Source organism: Grampus griseus (genome assembly GCF_964374135.1).
Source record: "Grampus griseus genome assembly, chromosome: 6".
Lineage (NCBI taxonomy): Eukaryota > Metazoa > Chordata > Mammalia > Artiodactyla > Delphinidae > Grampus > Grampus griseus.
The window spans coordinates 80,289,537-80,303,509 of NC_139000.1; the positions used below are offsets into that span (position 1 = coordinate 80,289,537).

Here is a 13,973-nt window from a genome sequence, read left to right on the forward strand (position 1 = left end):
CCTATCCTCTGGGTGCCTCGGCCTTATCACCCGGGGCCCGGCCTCTCAGCCCTCACCTGTGGGCCCTGAGCGTCGCTCCCAGCTCCCGGCGAGGCGGGCGCTTTCCGCTTCCTGCTAACTGCTTTCCGGGCCATAGTGGGCAGCGCCGCCGCGGCCCCGCAGCCACATGGGGCGGGGGAAGCGAGCGGGAGCAAGGCGGCAGGTCATATACTGGGCCCCGGGGCCGCGCACCGTAGTGCGCCCGGTCCAGAAAATGGCCCGGACCCCGGGCGGCAGTAGAAAAACAGGGAGGCAGGGAGGGAGGGAGGACCGGGGCCGGGAAAGGGAAGGGGAAGGGGAAGGGGAGACAGGAACCCGAAGCTTTCCGACGACCAAGTCTGGAAAGGACGGCGAGCGGCTGGAACCAAAACACCCTCTCCCTTTCGCCCGCGCTCCGTCATCCTCGCGCAGCCGCACTTCGTAGCGCGTCGCCACGGAGATGCAGTGCGGACAGAAGGATTGGGTTTAGGGCTCGCTGTAGAGTTCCCGGCAGTTGCTCAGCGGCCTCCAGCCCTTTTTCAAGGGCCATTTGACTGCCGCTGGAGGTGGGCGACCTGGGGGCAAAGGAATCTGGGTTCTGGCCCCCGACCTCGGAGCCCCACCCTCCCATCCGCAGGCACCCGGAAGTGAGGGCGATTACCCTCGCTCGGGGAAGGAATCCCTCCCAACACGCCTTTACCCCACAGTCACCGCTGGTTATCTCAAACAAGCGCTGCACGTTTCCCCAAACCTATGAAGCCGAGCCCTGGCGCCAAGGGCTGGACACTGTGGAGAGGAGGCATTAACTTCCTTTTCCCAACCCGCAAGGTGGTGTCCGACTCGAAATCCACGCTGGGCACAGTCAGCCCAGGTCCCCCCAACACCAGACCCAGGGCCTCAGGCCACCCTCTCCCCACTCCTGGGGAGCTCTCAGGCTTCATTTTCCACTCAGTCTTCTCCCTCTGCTGGCCTCCTCCCCGCCCCGCCTGACCCTCTGTGTTGCCCTAATCGCAGCAGCCTCTCAGTTACCTCTTCCTTAGCTGCAGCGTGGTACCTCGCCTCCCTTTAGAGTCCCGTGACCTGCCGGCCACACAGTCTTTTGTGCTCTATGAAATAGGCCTCCCTCCGTAATTTATGTTTCTTACGTCTTCCATGCAGTCCTAAGGTGAGGACTAGAACAGGGGACTGCTACTGCCTGCCTCTTCCTTGGGGCCCAGGTTACGTCTCCATAGGGCAGATTGGGTGAAATTCTGAACCACAAAGAGAGGAGCCTTTAACTTGTCAGTCCAGTTAGGACAGTCATTGGTCACCAGACAAGGGGGCTTCTTCAGGATCACCCTTGCCTCCATTTTCAGAAGATTCTGTACGGATTTGTGTGCCAGCTCCCACCTTTCCTCAGGCAAAGAAATCCTTTGAGGAAGCAGGAAGCTCTTCCTTGGGGCTGATGGCCCTCAGGCTGTAGTGCCCAGTTACCCGATGATCCCTTCAGGCTTCAAGCCTCATACCTCCAGGGAGCTCTGTTGGCCCATCTGAAGTTCTGCCTACGAGGAGATTTGGATTTGTTTTCCAATCGGAACCAAAGACCAGATTGAGACAGTGTCCTCCGCCATCCCAAGTCAGCACTGCCACTAACCCCTAATGCCACCTTGGGAAAGGCAGCTCCATCTTACTTGGTCAGACCTATCCCTTCAGAAACATACACGCAGTGAGTGGGTCAGTAGTGGGTCAGCTTCCTTTTTATAGCCTGTTGTTCCAATTCTGTCTTGCCTCACAATGCCCTGGATGACCTAGGACAAGAATCTGGAATTCCTTTGAGAATCTCTAGGTTTTTGTTGGGCTGTGCTTGGATCTTGGTCTCCTCTGCCAGTGTCACAGGCTGTAGGTTCATCCTCGAGGTTGGTGCACTTCCTTTTGACATCCCAGGAACTATCCCCTAATGCACCTTCCAGCAGAGCTCACCATTTCTGTGGAAATAAAATAGAATGAAGATTTATTTGAAAGTTTACAATTGTTTTTAAAAGACTGATAATATGAACTATTGGTGAGGAGGTAGAATGACTAGAACTCTTATATATTGCTAGTGGGTTTGTAAATTGGTACAAACAATTTGGAAGAAATCTATGGCAGTACCTACCAAAGCTAAACACGTGTACCTTGTGATGGAGCAGTTCTACTTCTGGTTGTAAACCCAACAGAAATGAGTGTTTATGTCCACCAAAAGGCATTTACAAGAATATTCATAGCAACTTTATTCATAATAGCCCTAAACTGGAAATAGTTCAAATGTCAATCAATGGTAAAAAAGATAAACTGGGGTTCCCATGACCTCTTCAGGTGCGATAATTTGCTGTAATTGGTCATTGAACTCAGGAAAATAAATACTATTACTGGTTTATTAAAAAGGATTTAAAAAAGGATGCAAATAAACAGCCAGGTGAAGAGGTACATAGGGTGAGGTCTGGAAGGGTCCTGAGCATGGGAACTTCTGTCCCCATGGAGTTTGGGGTGTGCTACTGTCATGGCACGTGGATATGTCCACCAACTTGGAAACTTTTCAAACCCTATAGTTTAGGGTTTATATGGAGGTTCCATTATATAGGCATGATTGATTAGATCATTAGCCATTTATTAACTCAATCCCCTGTCCCTCTCCCCTTCCTGGTGGTTGAGAGGGTGGGGCTGAAAGTTCCAATGCTCTAATCACAAGGTTGGTTCCCCTGGCAAATAGCCCCCATCCTAAAGTTACCTAGGGGCCCATCTTGAGTCACCCCATTAACATAAACTCATGTATGGTTGAAAGGAACTTATTATGAATAATAAGAGCTGCTCCTCTAACCATTATCATTTGGGAAAAGAGTTTTAGGAGCTCTTGTGTCATGATCAAATGTATATATTTCTTATATCACAATATCACAGTCATAGAAGTCAGAATAGTCATTATTCTTGGTGGTTACTGTAAGGCCAACTGGCCCGAGGCAGGGGAACACAATCAGATTCACAGGTTGCATCAGACCGAATTCTCCGGACCACCCAGTTCCAGGAACTGACCTGGGGACTTTGAGCCCAGCCCAGACTTCCCGCCTTTCGAGGGGCGGGACTGACGGTCCCCCAGGATACCCGAAAAGACCACCAAATAAGGAATACCCTGCGCCCTCCCAGATTCACCACACCCCTTTCCCTTCTTCCCCTGTAAAATCTTGCCCAACCCTCGCCCGGGTGCGACTTCTCTGGCCCCTTTCTCTCCGACCAGTGAGCCTCGCCCGGGAGCGCTCCCTAATAAAGCTCACTTGAAGCTTTCCTCTGTTTCGCGGTGCCGTTTGTTAAGATCCGACCTTACAGTTACTAGCTGGGAAGAGAACCCAAGGAGGCTTCTGGTGTGCTGGAAATTTCTATATCTTGACCTTGGTGGTGATTATACTAGTGTATACATATGTAAAATTTCATCAAGTTGTACATTTAAAATTTGTGCAGTTTATGTAAGTATACCTCAATATAAAGAAATAAACATTCTATGGGAATTCCCTGGTGGTTCGGTGGTTAGGACTCTGTGCTTCCACTGTAGGGGGCACAGGTTCGATCCCTAGTCGGGAAACTAAGATCCTGCATGCTGCACGGAACGGCCAAAAAAAAAAAAAAAAGAAACAAACAAACAAACAAACATTCTAGGGGCTTCCCTGGTGGCACAGTGGTTAGGAATCCGCCTGCCAATGCAAGGGACACAGGTTCGATCCTTGGTCTGGGAAGATCCCACATGCCGTGGAGCAACTAAGCCCGTGCACCACAACTACTGAGCCTGCGCTCTAGAGCCTGCAAGCCACAACTACTGAAGTCCGCGCACCTAGAGTCGGTGCTCCGCAACAATAGACGCCCCCGCAATTAGGAGCCTGCTCACCGCAACTAGAGAAAGCCCGCTCGCAGCAATGAAGACCCAACGCAGCCAAAAATAAAATAAATTTTAAAAATAAATTAATTAAAAAAATTAAACATTCTAAATTCTTTCACCTGGGTTCCTCCTCTGTACTTTATAAGAGACAATCAGGCTAGGAAGAGGAAAAATTTTAAAACCATACTGTAGGCTGAAATGAACCTGAGAGGACATTGAATTCATCACTTTGTCCTCAGCTCTATAAACAAAACAAAAATACTCTCCAGACATATGAAAACCTGGGAATCACCTTTATCTCTCCCATTCCTTTTTTAAAAAAATTTTTATTATTGTTATTTTAAAATTTATTTATTTATTTTTGGCTCTTTTGGGTCTTTGTTGCTGTGCATGGGCTTTCTCTAGTTGAGGCGAGCGGGGGCTACTTTTCATCGTGGTGCACAGGCTTCTCATTACGGTAACTTCTCTTGTTGAGGAGCAGGGGCTCTAGGCACAAAGGCTTCAGTAGCTGTGGCTTGCGGTCTCTAGAGCGCAGGCTCAGTAGTTGTGGCGCACGGGCTTAGTTGCTCCATGGCATGTGGGATCTTCCCAGACCAGGCCTCAAACCCGTGTCCTCTGCATTGGCAGGCGGATTCCTAACCACTGCGCCACCAGGGAAGTCCTCTCCCAATTCTTGTACCTTCTTCTCTCACACACTCACACATCTATTCCATCACCAAGTCCTAATTATTTTACCTTATTAGTATCTTGAGTCAATTCACATCTCTCCATTACCCTAGTCCAAGTCTGTCACCTATTGGTCCCACCATTTGTGAAAGTCTCCTAGAATAGCTACCAGCATCCACTCTGACCTCTTTTGTTATTCTGTTCTGCATTCTGCAGATACTTATCTTTTTTAATGCAAATTTGAACAAGTCATCCGCATTCTCACCTCCAGGTTAACTTTCTTCATTTCTCACCTCCAGGTTAACTTTCTCACCTCCAGGTTAACTTTCTTCAATGTCTTTCTCTTGCTCTGTGGATAAAGATAAAATCCTTAATCTGGCCTATAAGACCCTGCATGACCTGGTTCCTAACTTGACTCCAGCCACATCTCATACCATAGTCTTTTGCTTTTAGAAAATAAACACTCAAGTACTTAGGGGTTTCTAACTTTCCAACACTCTAGTGATATTTCCAACTTACTCTCAAGAGGTTCAGAAAAGAGAAGCAGGTTTGCTAATTTAGTAATCATTTCTTAGGCCCTTCTGTGTGATGGGTGTGGTGGATGGCAGAGATCTGACTTGGACTTCATCCCTGTCCTCCAGGAACTCATAGACTAGTAGAGGAATCCATCTACCTAAAATGCCAGACAGTCTAAGGGCCGTATGATGTGTGAAATGGGACCATGGGAGCTCAACGGAGGGAGAGGAACAGGAATGGCTTCTTAAAATGGGTCATATAAGCTAATTCTTGAAGGCTGTAGAGTGTTTCAAGGGAGACAGATGGGTAGAAGCTGGCTTTGTTTGGAGGGGTGAAAGACAGTGACTGCTAATTGTTCCCCAATACCCCCATCTTTCAGTTAGTAATGAATTCTCCCTAAGTTTAGCTGGGTGCTTGGCAGTCAGTTATAATACATTTTTAACCTCTCTTACAGCTGGCTATGACAATGTGACTACATTCTGGCCAAAAGGGAAGTGAGCCAAAGCGATGCTGGCAACCCCCAGGTCACACCTTTAACAGGAAGCTGCATGCCTTTCTCATCCTCTCTTTGGGATATAATAATGGTGAATCAACATTGACCCTGTGGATGAGTGTATTACCATGGGTGGAGTAGCAAGATGGCTAGAACTGAGTCCCAGGATGACCTTGGGGAACAGTGCTTCTGATCAGCCCTGCACAGTCTACTAGTTCAGAGTTTTACCTGGGAGAGAAACAGAACTTCTACCTTGATTAAGCCATGGATATTTTTGTCTCCGTCTAGTCAATATCCTAACTAATAAAAGCAGGAAGAAGAGAAGAAAGGCAATGAGGATATGGAACATACTTAGAAAGACAAACTCTCACTTTTTCCTTTCTTCTTTCTTTTTTTCCTTCCCTTCCCCTCTTCTAATCTATCCTTTGTTTCCTACAGTTATACATAAATGTATATACACACACAAACACACATATACACACACATTTGCTCTTCCATATCCCCTTGGTTCCAGATTTTTAGCTCTAGACATATCAACAGATTCACATCTTCTATGTTCTTCCTGCTTAATCTAGCCACCAGTGAAACAGCTCTAAGTATGGAAACCATTTCCTTCCTCAGAGGCTCCCCACAGAGCACAGTGAGGCAGTAGGCATCTGGACAAGCAGTGGACAGGACGTCTTCTTGATCACAGTGGGCAGAGGGTATTGCTTTCTTTGTACAAATCGATTTGTAGGGAATAGAGGAACTGTATTTTTCCTGGGAAGCTTTCTCTTTTACCATAAAAGGGTGTTTTGAGGAAGTCTTCAATGTGGGAATCACAAAAGCCTTATGTTCCTCTTTTCCAATCAAAATGTCTAACTTCTCTATGTTACTTTACAGAGTATTGTAAGTATTGTTTTGGTCTTCTCAGTATCCATGCTTTTGGTAACAGAATCCTGTTTTTACTTTCAGTTTCAGGTCATGGGGTTTGGCCTGGGGCTGACCCAGTCATTTGACCCTAGGATTGCATAAGTAATCCAGTTCTGGTCAAAGCTGGAGGTATTGGGAAAAAGACTTTCATAATGCTGGGGTTACTACACTAGAAGAGTATAAGGCTGGAGCTGCTGGGATCAGTTTGCCATGGGGGGAGCCTAACTAAAAATAAAGTCAACACTGAGGAAAACAGAACCAAGGGATAAAAGCCAAGCCTGATGACTTTGTCTGGGAATCCGCTGCAGTTTAAGTAGAGTTTCTCTCACTTGCAACTAAACAAGTCTTGACAATCCACTGGGCATATCAAAAACATCTAAGTGACACTTTGACAGTTGTTATGCCTACCCATATGTTTCTTTTTAAAATATTGACTTATGTTCCATCCTATTCCAGAAAGTATTGTTGGTCCCTTCTAGTAAGAAGATTCCTCCTTTGTGTTCTGTCCATTTTGCTGTGTAGGAAAAGGATCACCAACTGGAATTTAAGGTTCTTATTCCCACCTCTACCACTTCCTAACAGTAAGACTCTGAACAAATTAAGGGAATACATCTGAACCTTGGTTTCCTTATTTGTCAAATTGATGTATGATTACATACATGTATTGACTTATACTGTGGATCACATAAGATCACATATATAAATTATAAAATGCTTTAAACATGTTAAGAATTATTATAAAGTGGACTTTCAGGATCTAGGGAATCCTTCTTCCTTTCCATAGCCTGATTGTGTTGTGAAATTTGGGGTAGAGTAGAAAGGCCTCATCATCCTCCAAAGATTCTGCTATTTACACTTCCCTTATGAGAGTGTCTATTTTCCCACATCCCAGCCAACACTCAGTATTATCAATTTTTAAAATATTTGCTAGTCTGAAAAAAGCAGCTAATTGCTACATTTTAGCCTTGTGAATGGTGCTTTCCAGGCAGCTGGAGATATTTTTAAAAATCTTCCAAACCAGCATCCTAAAATCTGCACAAAGAGCAGAGCAGCAACTGCTTTTCTCCTGCCCTAGTACCAGCTGACTGTTCAGCATGGCAGTTAGATAAAATAGTTGGCCAGAGGCTTTTACAGGCTGTTGTGGCAGCAGAAAAGGACACCTTCACTTCTGCCTCATTTGTTGTGTGAAGGAGCGAACACACACCCTCAGTGAACCTGCTCCATCATGGTCCAATGATCCACATCTCTTCAAATCCATTTCGGTCCATGCTTGGTAACTTCTGAAATCATTCAGTTCAACTTTGTTCTCCCAGGAGTAAGTATCTGGGATGAGGGACCTATTCATACATTTAAAATATAAAAGAATGATTAGGGGAAAAGATGGATAAAATAATATTCTATTCTATTTTATAACTCTTTATGCTTTTCAAAACACTATCACAGCACTATTCTGATTAAGCCTTTCAAAAACCCTGAGAAATAGACAGTATCATCTCCATTCTACCAAGGAGGAATTTGAGGCCCAGAGAGGTAAGGCAAGTTGCAGAAGCAACACAGTGAATTATGGCAGAGGCAGGGCTAAAACCATATCAACTCTCACCCAATCCAACAGTCTTTCCCCTATATCACACCGTTAAGGACACTGTTCACCTTCTGTAGTGGTGAGATAATACTCACAAAGCCCCATCACAGTCTAGGAAGTTCATTCTAGGAACAGGTAGCTCTGTTAAGGGCATCTGTCCCTCTGGTTCTTTGTAAAGCCCTTTCTCCTTGGCCAGAGCCAAGAGGTACCTCTTACACTAGATCCTGTACACCTGTCACCATCAGTGTGTAGTCAGAGCTAGTGACAAAGGGTTCACTCATCCTTCACAACTAGTTAAGGATGGGGTCAAAATCAAGCAGTAATCACTATCCCAGGCTCCCAGGTCAAGTTGTAACATTACTGAGGATGTTGATAATGAAGTTTTTCTACTATTAATGGGAATTCAGCTGAAACAATCAGCAAGAACCTATAAGGGAGAAATTTCTGGCCTCAGCCAAGAGATTATATTTCAGCCAATTCTCCTAATTATATGAGCCGGATGGCAGAGGGTGGGGGCTAGAGGAAGAGACAAAGGATGAAACATGATTCAGGAAATTGTAAAAGAGGAAGATGAGAAACCCTAGTGCTTCTGGGAAGGAATATCAAGATGTACCCCTTTGCCCAAGCGATTCAAAGAGCCTTTCACCCTCCTCCCTCTCTCCCTTCCTTCTTTCCTCCCTCCTTCCTTTCTTTTTCTTTTTTTTTTTTTTTAGCAGTCTGGCTGTACAGGGATTAAAAAATGCTGGGGATTCAATTTCTCTAATTACTTGGAAGACCATCTGTGCCCTTCTTTGACACATAAGCCCCTGCTCTGGTGAAGGGACTGCCTGCTAATCTGGCCAGTCCTCTTCTCCAGACTTCCTTACTCCCCATTCCCTACCATCTGGCTATGGGATCACTTTTGTCAGAGAATAGGGCTGGGAGATGGAGCTCTAGGCAGAAATCCTTCCCATCCAGCTGTGCCCCAATACCCTGGGCATTGGCAAACATCAGGGGACCATTTGACATCCTCCCACTCTTGGCCACCAACCAATATCCAAGAGCTGCATCTGGGTGGAAACCGACTCTGGCTGAAGGAGTGTTTTTTTCCTCTCTCCATAGAGACTTCTGCACATTTATCTCCCTTTTGCAGACCTGACTTCAGTTGAAGCCTGAGTCATCAGGGTGAGCAAGGAAATATCTTTTCTGCACTCAAATGCAGTTTAATGACATTACAGCAGAATTCTAGTAACGATAGTATATTGATCTGGTTAAAATTGATTCTCTATAATGAAAAATCATGAGCAAAAATGAATTTTTCAGATTCCTATTTACCATTTAGAATGACACTGATTGTGGGCTGTTTGGGAAGAGGAGAAAGTTGGTTTAAATTATTGCTTTTTTTTTTTTTTTTTTGCCATTGAGCAGCAAACTCCTTTCAACTTCATCTACTCCTCCCTACTCTCCCAAGAATATGGGAAAGAAAGAAAATAGAGCTAAAGATGAGGGCAAGAGGAGTAGAAAATGAAGTTTCCTCAAAGGGTGGCCCACTTTTCTTAACAAATTCTCTTTCTTGTAGCTCACTGTTCACTCTACCCAGACATTTCTCCGACTGATCTGCAGCCTACCTCCCCACACCCAGCCTTCCGGAGCCCCCTTCTTTACTTGAATAAACCAAGTCCCTTGGTTCAGAGCTTGGTTCAGGGCTGGTCCTGGCACAAAGTCCATTATGTGGGACCTTGCTTTTCCCTCTGTCTGGGTTTTACAGAAACTTCATACTGTTTCTTTTACAGAAACGTCATCCTGTTTCTGAGTGTGACGTGTCCAGGGAATCAGCTGTGAGCTCAAGAGGTTAGAGCCCTGGTCCAGGAAGATCCCACATGCCGTGTGGAGCCGGTTTTCGAGGAACCACCATACTGTTTTCCATCGTGGCTGCACGACTTTAATATTTGCATGGGGTTCAGGCAGATGAGGGTCAAGAGAACACACACCCACAAGGGCCAGGTCCATCAGCATGCCCGTGGCCACAGGAGCCTGTGGGCAGAGCTGGGCTTGGAGTAATAAAGTGATAAACTACGAAGACTGGCTCCTGTGTTATGGGAAGAACCCCTCCTCTTGCTCTCCTACTCCAGTTACCTCTGGTGGCCCCAGAGATCTGGAGCCTCTGAAATGCTGAATGTAATCAAAAGCAACCAAAACATCGCCACATTAAAGCCTTGCTTAGAAGTAAGCAAGGCTTTAGTAAGTCAAATAGTAAGCATTTGAAAAATGGCTAATATTATGTATTTCATTACACCATGCTTTATTTTTTCTTCATCTTCTAATCAATGACAGAAGAAACAAAGGAAATAGGAGGCCACTCACTTCCAAGAGAGCCCTGGATGCTCTGCAACCCTGTTAGCTAAGATATCCAAGCTACTCAGGACACCCAGAGCAAGTAATTACTTCTTTCTACTGATGGGAAAACTGAGAAGGAGTAGAAATTTAATCTTCTACCCAGTGGAATAGCATGCTGTAACAGAAAGAGCATGGGTTTTGAAAGTAAGGTTTTGACCTGAGTTCAAATGCTGTTTACGCTGCCTAATTTGTTCATGATGTTGGACAAATTCCATCACATCTTTGAGTCTTTCTGAGAGATATTAATACCTATCACACAGGGTTATTGTGAGGAGTAAACAAGATTATGTATTTGTATGCCAAGCACATCTAAGTAGTGGTGGAATCTATTGCTTTTGCCAATTCCAGTATTTACTTTCTCTTATTCTAGTAGCATATTTTGATTTTTCTTTGGAGAGCTCCCTTTCCCCCACTGCACACTCTAATGGTGGATCTGGCAGTCAAGGTGCCCTTCTGCCTAGGACAAGTGGGCTTATGACCCAACTTAGGCTAGCCAGACCCTTGATTCCTGTAATGTGAACCCTTTGCAGAGTGAAACAGAGATGAAAACTGGTTGGATTTGATTCTTCCCAGGTGTCATCTAGATCCTTGGAGCCACCTGGTTCTTGTCTTTTCTAAGGCCTGGTGGTCCAGCTGTTCTTTCAAGGTTGTGAGCACCCCGTGTCCTCCTCCCAGCAATCCTCCATACTCTCATGTCCTCCTCACATACAGAATATTCCAGTGTTTCAGGACAACCTAAACAGTGGACTTCTGTTGTACTTAGGCTGGAATTAGGTCTAGACCATTGATTCAGTTGATGTTACCAATCCATCAGCAATTCCTTTTTTTTTTTTTTTTTTTTTTTGCGATACGCGGGCCTCTCACTGTTGTGGCCTCTCCCATTGCGGAGCACAGGCTCCGGACGCACAGGCTCAGCGGCCGTGGCTCACGGGCCCAGCTGCTCCGCGGCATGTGGGATCCTCCCGGATCGGGGCACGAACCCGTGTCCCCTGCATTGGCAGGCGGACTCTCAACCACTGCGCCACCAGGGAAGCCCCATCAGCAATTCTTATCAGTTCTACATTTAAAATCTGCAGGATCTTATCACCTTCAACTCTTTACTACTTCACTAGCATAAGCTACCATCATCTCTTGCCAAGACTACTGTAATCATTTCCTAAGTGCTCTCCATGTTCTCATTCTTGCCCATTACGATCCATTCACCACCTGGAAGCCAATGTGATCTTTTAAAATTATAAGTTAGATCATGCCACATCCAGCTCTCAACTTTCCAATGATTTCCCATCATGTTTCGAATAGCACCAAAGTCTTTCCGTGACCTTACAAGACTCTGTATGATCTGGCTCCTGGCCACTTCTTCGATCTCATTCCCTTCCACTCTCATCCTTGCTTACTGCTCTTCACCAACACTGACCTTGTGCCCTTTGAGCATGCCAAGCTTGTTCTCGTCTTCGACCTTTGCACCTGCTGTTCCCTAGGTGTCCCCCTTCTCATGAATTTGCATGGTTCTCTGCTCTCTTCCTCGCACAGAGTGGATGCACAAAAGATAGATACTTGTTGAATTAATGAATGGATAGAGTTCTGATATATCAATAAAATGGAATACTCTGAAACTGTTGGAAAAGAATAAGGTAGAATGTGCTAATATGGAATGACCTCTAAGATATAATGTAAAGTAATAAAAAAGAAAGAAAAAATATACAGTACATTGTGTGTAATAGGCTTCCTCCTGGTAAAAAGATGTACTTACGGAAATTTACATAAGAAATTGATAACATCACTCTACTATCTACGAGGGAGACTTTTCACTGCATATCCTTTTGTTCTACTTAATTTTTAAAATCATATTCATGATAAAATTGCTTCTTCAATAAAAACTAGTAATTACAAAAATTAGTAGTGAACTAGAGAAAAGAAAATATTTAATAAACCTAGGACAGAAATTGTTATAATTTGGTACCATTAAATTTTGTGATATCTTTTTTTTTTTTTTTTGGTCTGCTTGAGTTCATAGTGCTAACTGTAATAAAATGTGTTGACATATAGTGTTCCTTCACTTTTTTTTCTCTCATAACTTTTAATTTATCTAGATATAGTGAAAAATTAATGTGCAGTGATAACCTAGGTCAAAAATAAATTTAATCAGGAATGCTCTTCAGAAACACTTGCATATTTTTATAGTATTTTAATTTAATTATTTTGTTTAATTTAAAAATTTTAAATTTAATTTTGTAATGATTTTATGAAAGGAGTAATTACTTTAGGAACAGATAAACATTTCTCTTGAAACTTCTTTAGATATTAGTCAATTATTTTTCCCCTTTTAATTCAATTTTTTTTTCAATTCAGCTTTTTATGCTGAAGTATTTTAAGGTAATCTAGACATTACTAAATCTCTTTTCTTGCATCCCCAAACGATCTAATTCTCAGTTTCTATTCACATTTCTCCAGTTGTACCAAAAATGACTTATACAGGTGGTCTGTCCAAAGTAGAATCCAATCACAGATCAGATTGCAAATCTTTGAATCTGGTTGTTATGTCTCTTAAGGCTTTTTAAATCTATAAGAGTATTTTTTTCAAATAAACTTTATTTTTTAGAGCATTTTTATGTTCATGGCAAAATTGGGCAGAAAGTACAGAGAGTTGCTATGTAGGCCCTGCCCCTCCACATGCACTGCCTCTTCAACTTTCGACCTCCCACACTGGAGGAGTTTTCTTTTTTTAAATTTGATAAACAATATATAACATAAACTTTGCCTTTTTAACCATTTTAAAGTATATTTTTCTTTTCTTTCTTTTTTTTTTCCCCTTTGTTTAAATGACACTGGCTAGCTAAAGAACCCAGGCCAGGTTTCCTGTAGAATGTTCCACTTTCTAAATTATTCTGATGGCTTCCTTGAGCTGTCATTAAATTTGGTCTTCTATTTCCTGTAAGTGGGAGTTAGATTTAAAGGCTTGATTAGTTCAAGTTAAGCACTTTTAACCAAAATACATCATGGGTGATATTGTATATTGCCTCCCCGTCACCTCCCTGGTTTGTCCCACCATTAATGAAAGTGAGACTTACCTCAATCACTGGACTGAGGAAGTGACAGTTTGATCCCTCCACTTGAAAATTACATTTTTCTTCCCCTTACCATCAGAGTGGGGTTGCTTTGGACATGCAAATGTACAGTTCCCTATCAACCACTCACTAATGATTAGCACCAATTAATAAACTTTGCCTGAATTAATAATATGATTAAGTACTGGGAAATGATGGTTTTTCAACTACTTTCTTTTTATATACCTTTATTAGCAAGCCATCTTTGATATAGCAGAATATTCTCTCATTACTTGGGCAATTTAGTTTCAATGAAATACCTGGAAAGGTAGGATAAATGTTTAATTATTTCTGTTTAATTTGTAGCTGCTTCAAATGGTAAAAGTTCTTTTCTTCTGGCTTTATGTCTTTGGATTTCATTTTGAATTTTTAAAGATTCATTATGTTTCATTCAATAACAATCATTATATTTTCAGTTCTCAA

General features: G+C 43.5%; 1 protein-coding gene across 6 annotated transcripts in view; it reads right to left on the bottom strand.

Moving 5' to 3' along the window:
- Positions 1–370, bottom strand: part of DCAF12 (DDB1 and CUL4 associated factor 12) — a 43,716-nt gene extending 43,346 nt beyond the window's left edge. For all 6 annotated transcript variants that reach the window (XR_014296944.1, XR_014296945.1, XR_014296946.1 and 3 more), the window contains exon 1: positions 57–370. Coding sequence is in view for 1 of the 6 variants with exons in the window: in XM_082657539.1 (XP_082513665.1) it covers positions 57–134 (78 nt within the window). In the remaining 5 variants the exon portion in view is untranslated. The remainder of the gene's footprint in view (positions 1–56) is intronic.
- Positions 371–13,973: the final 13,603 nt, after the last annotated feature.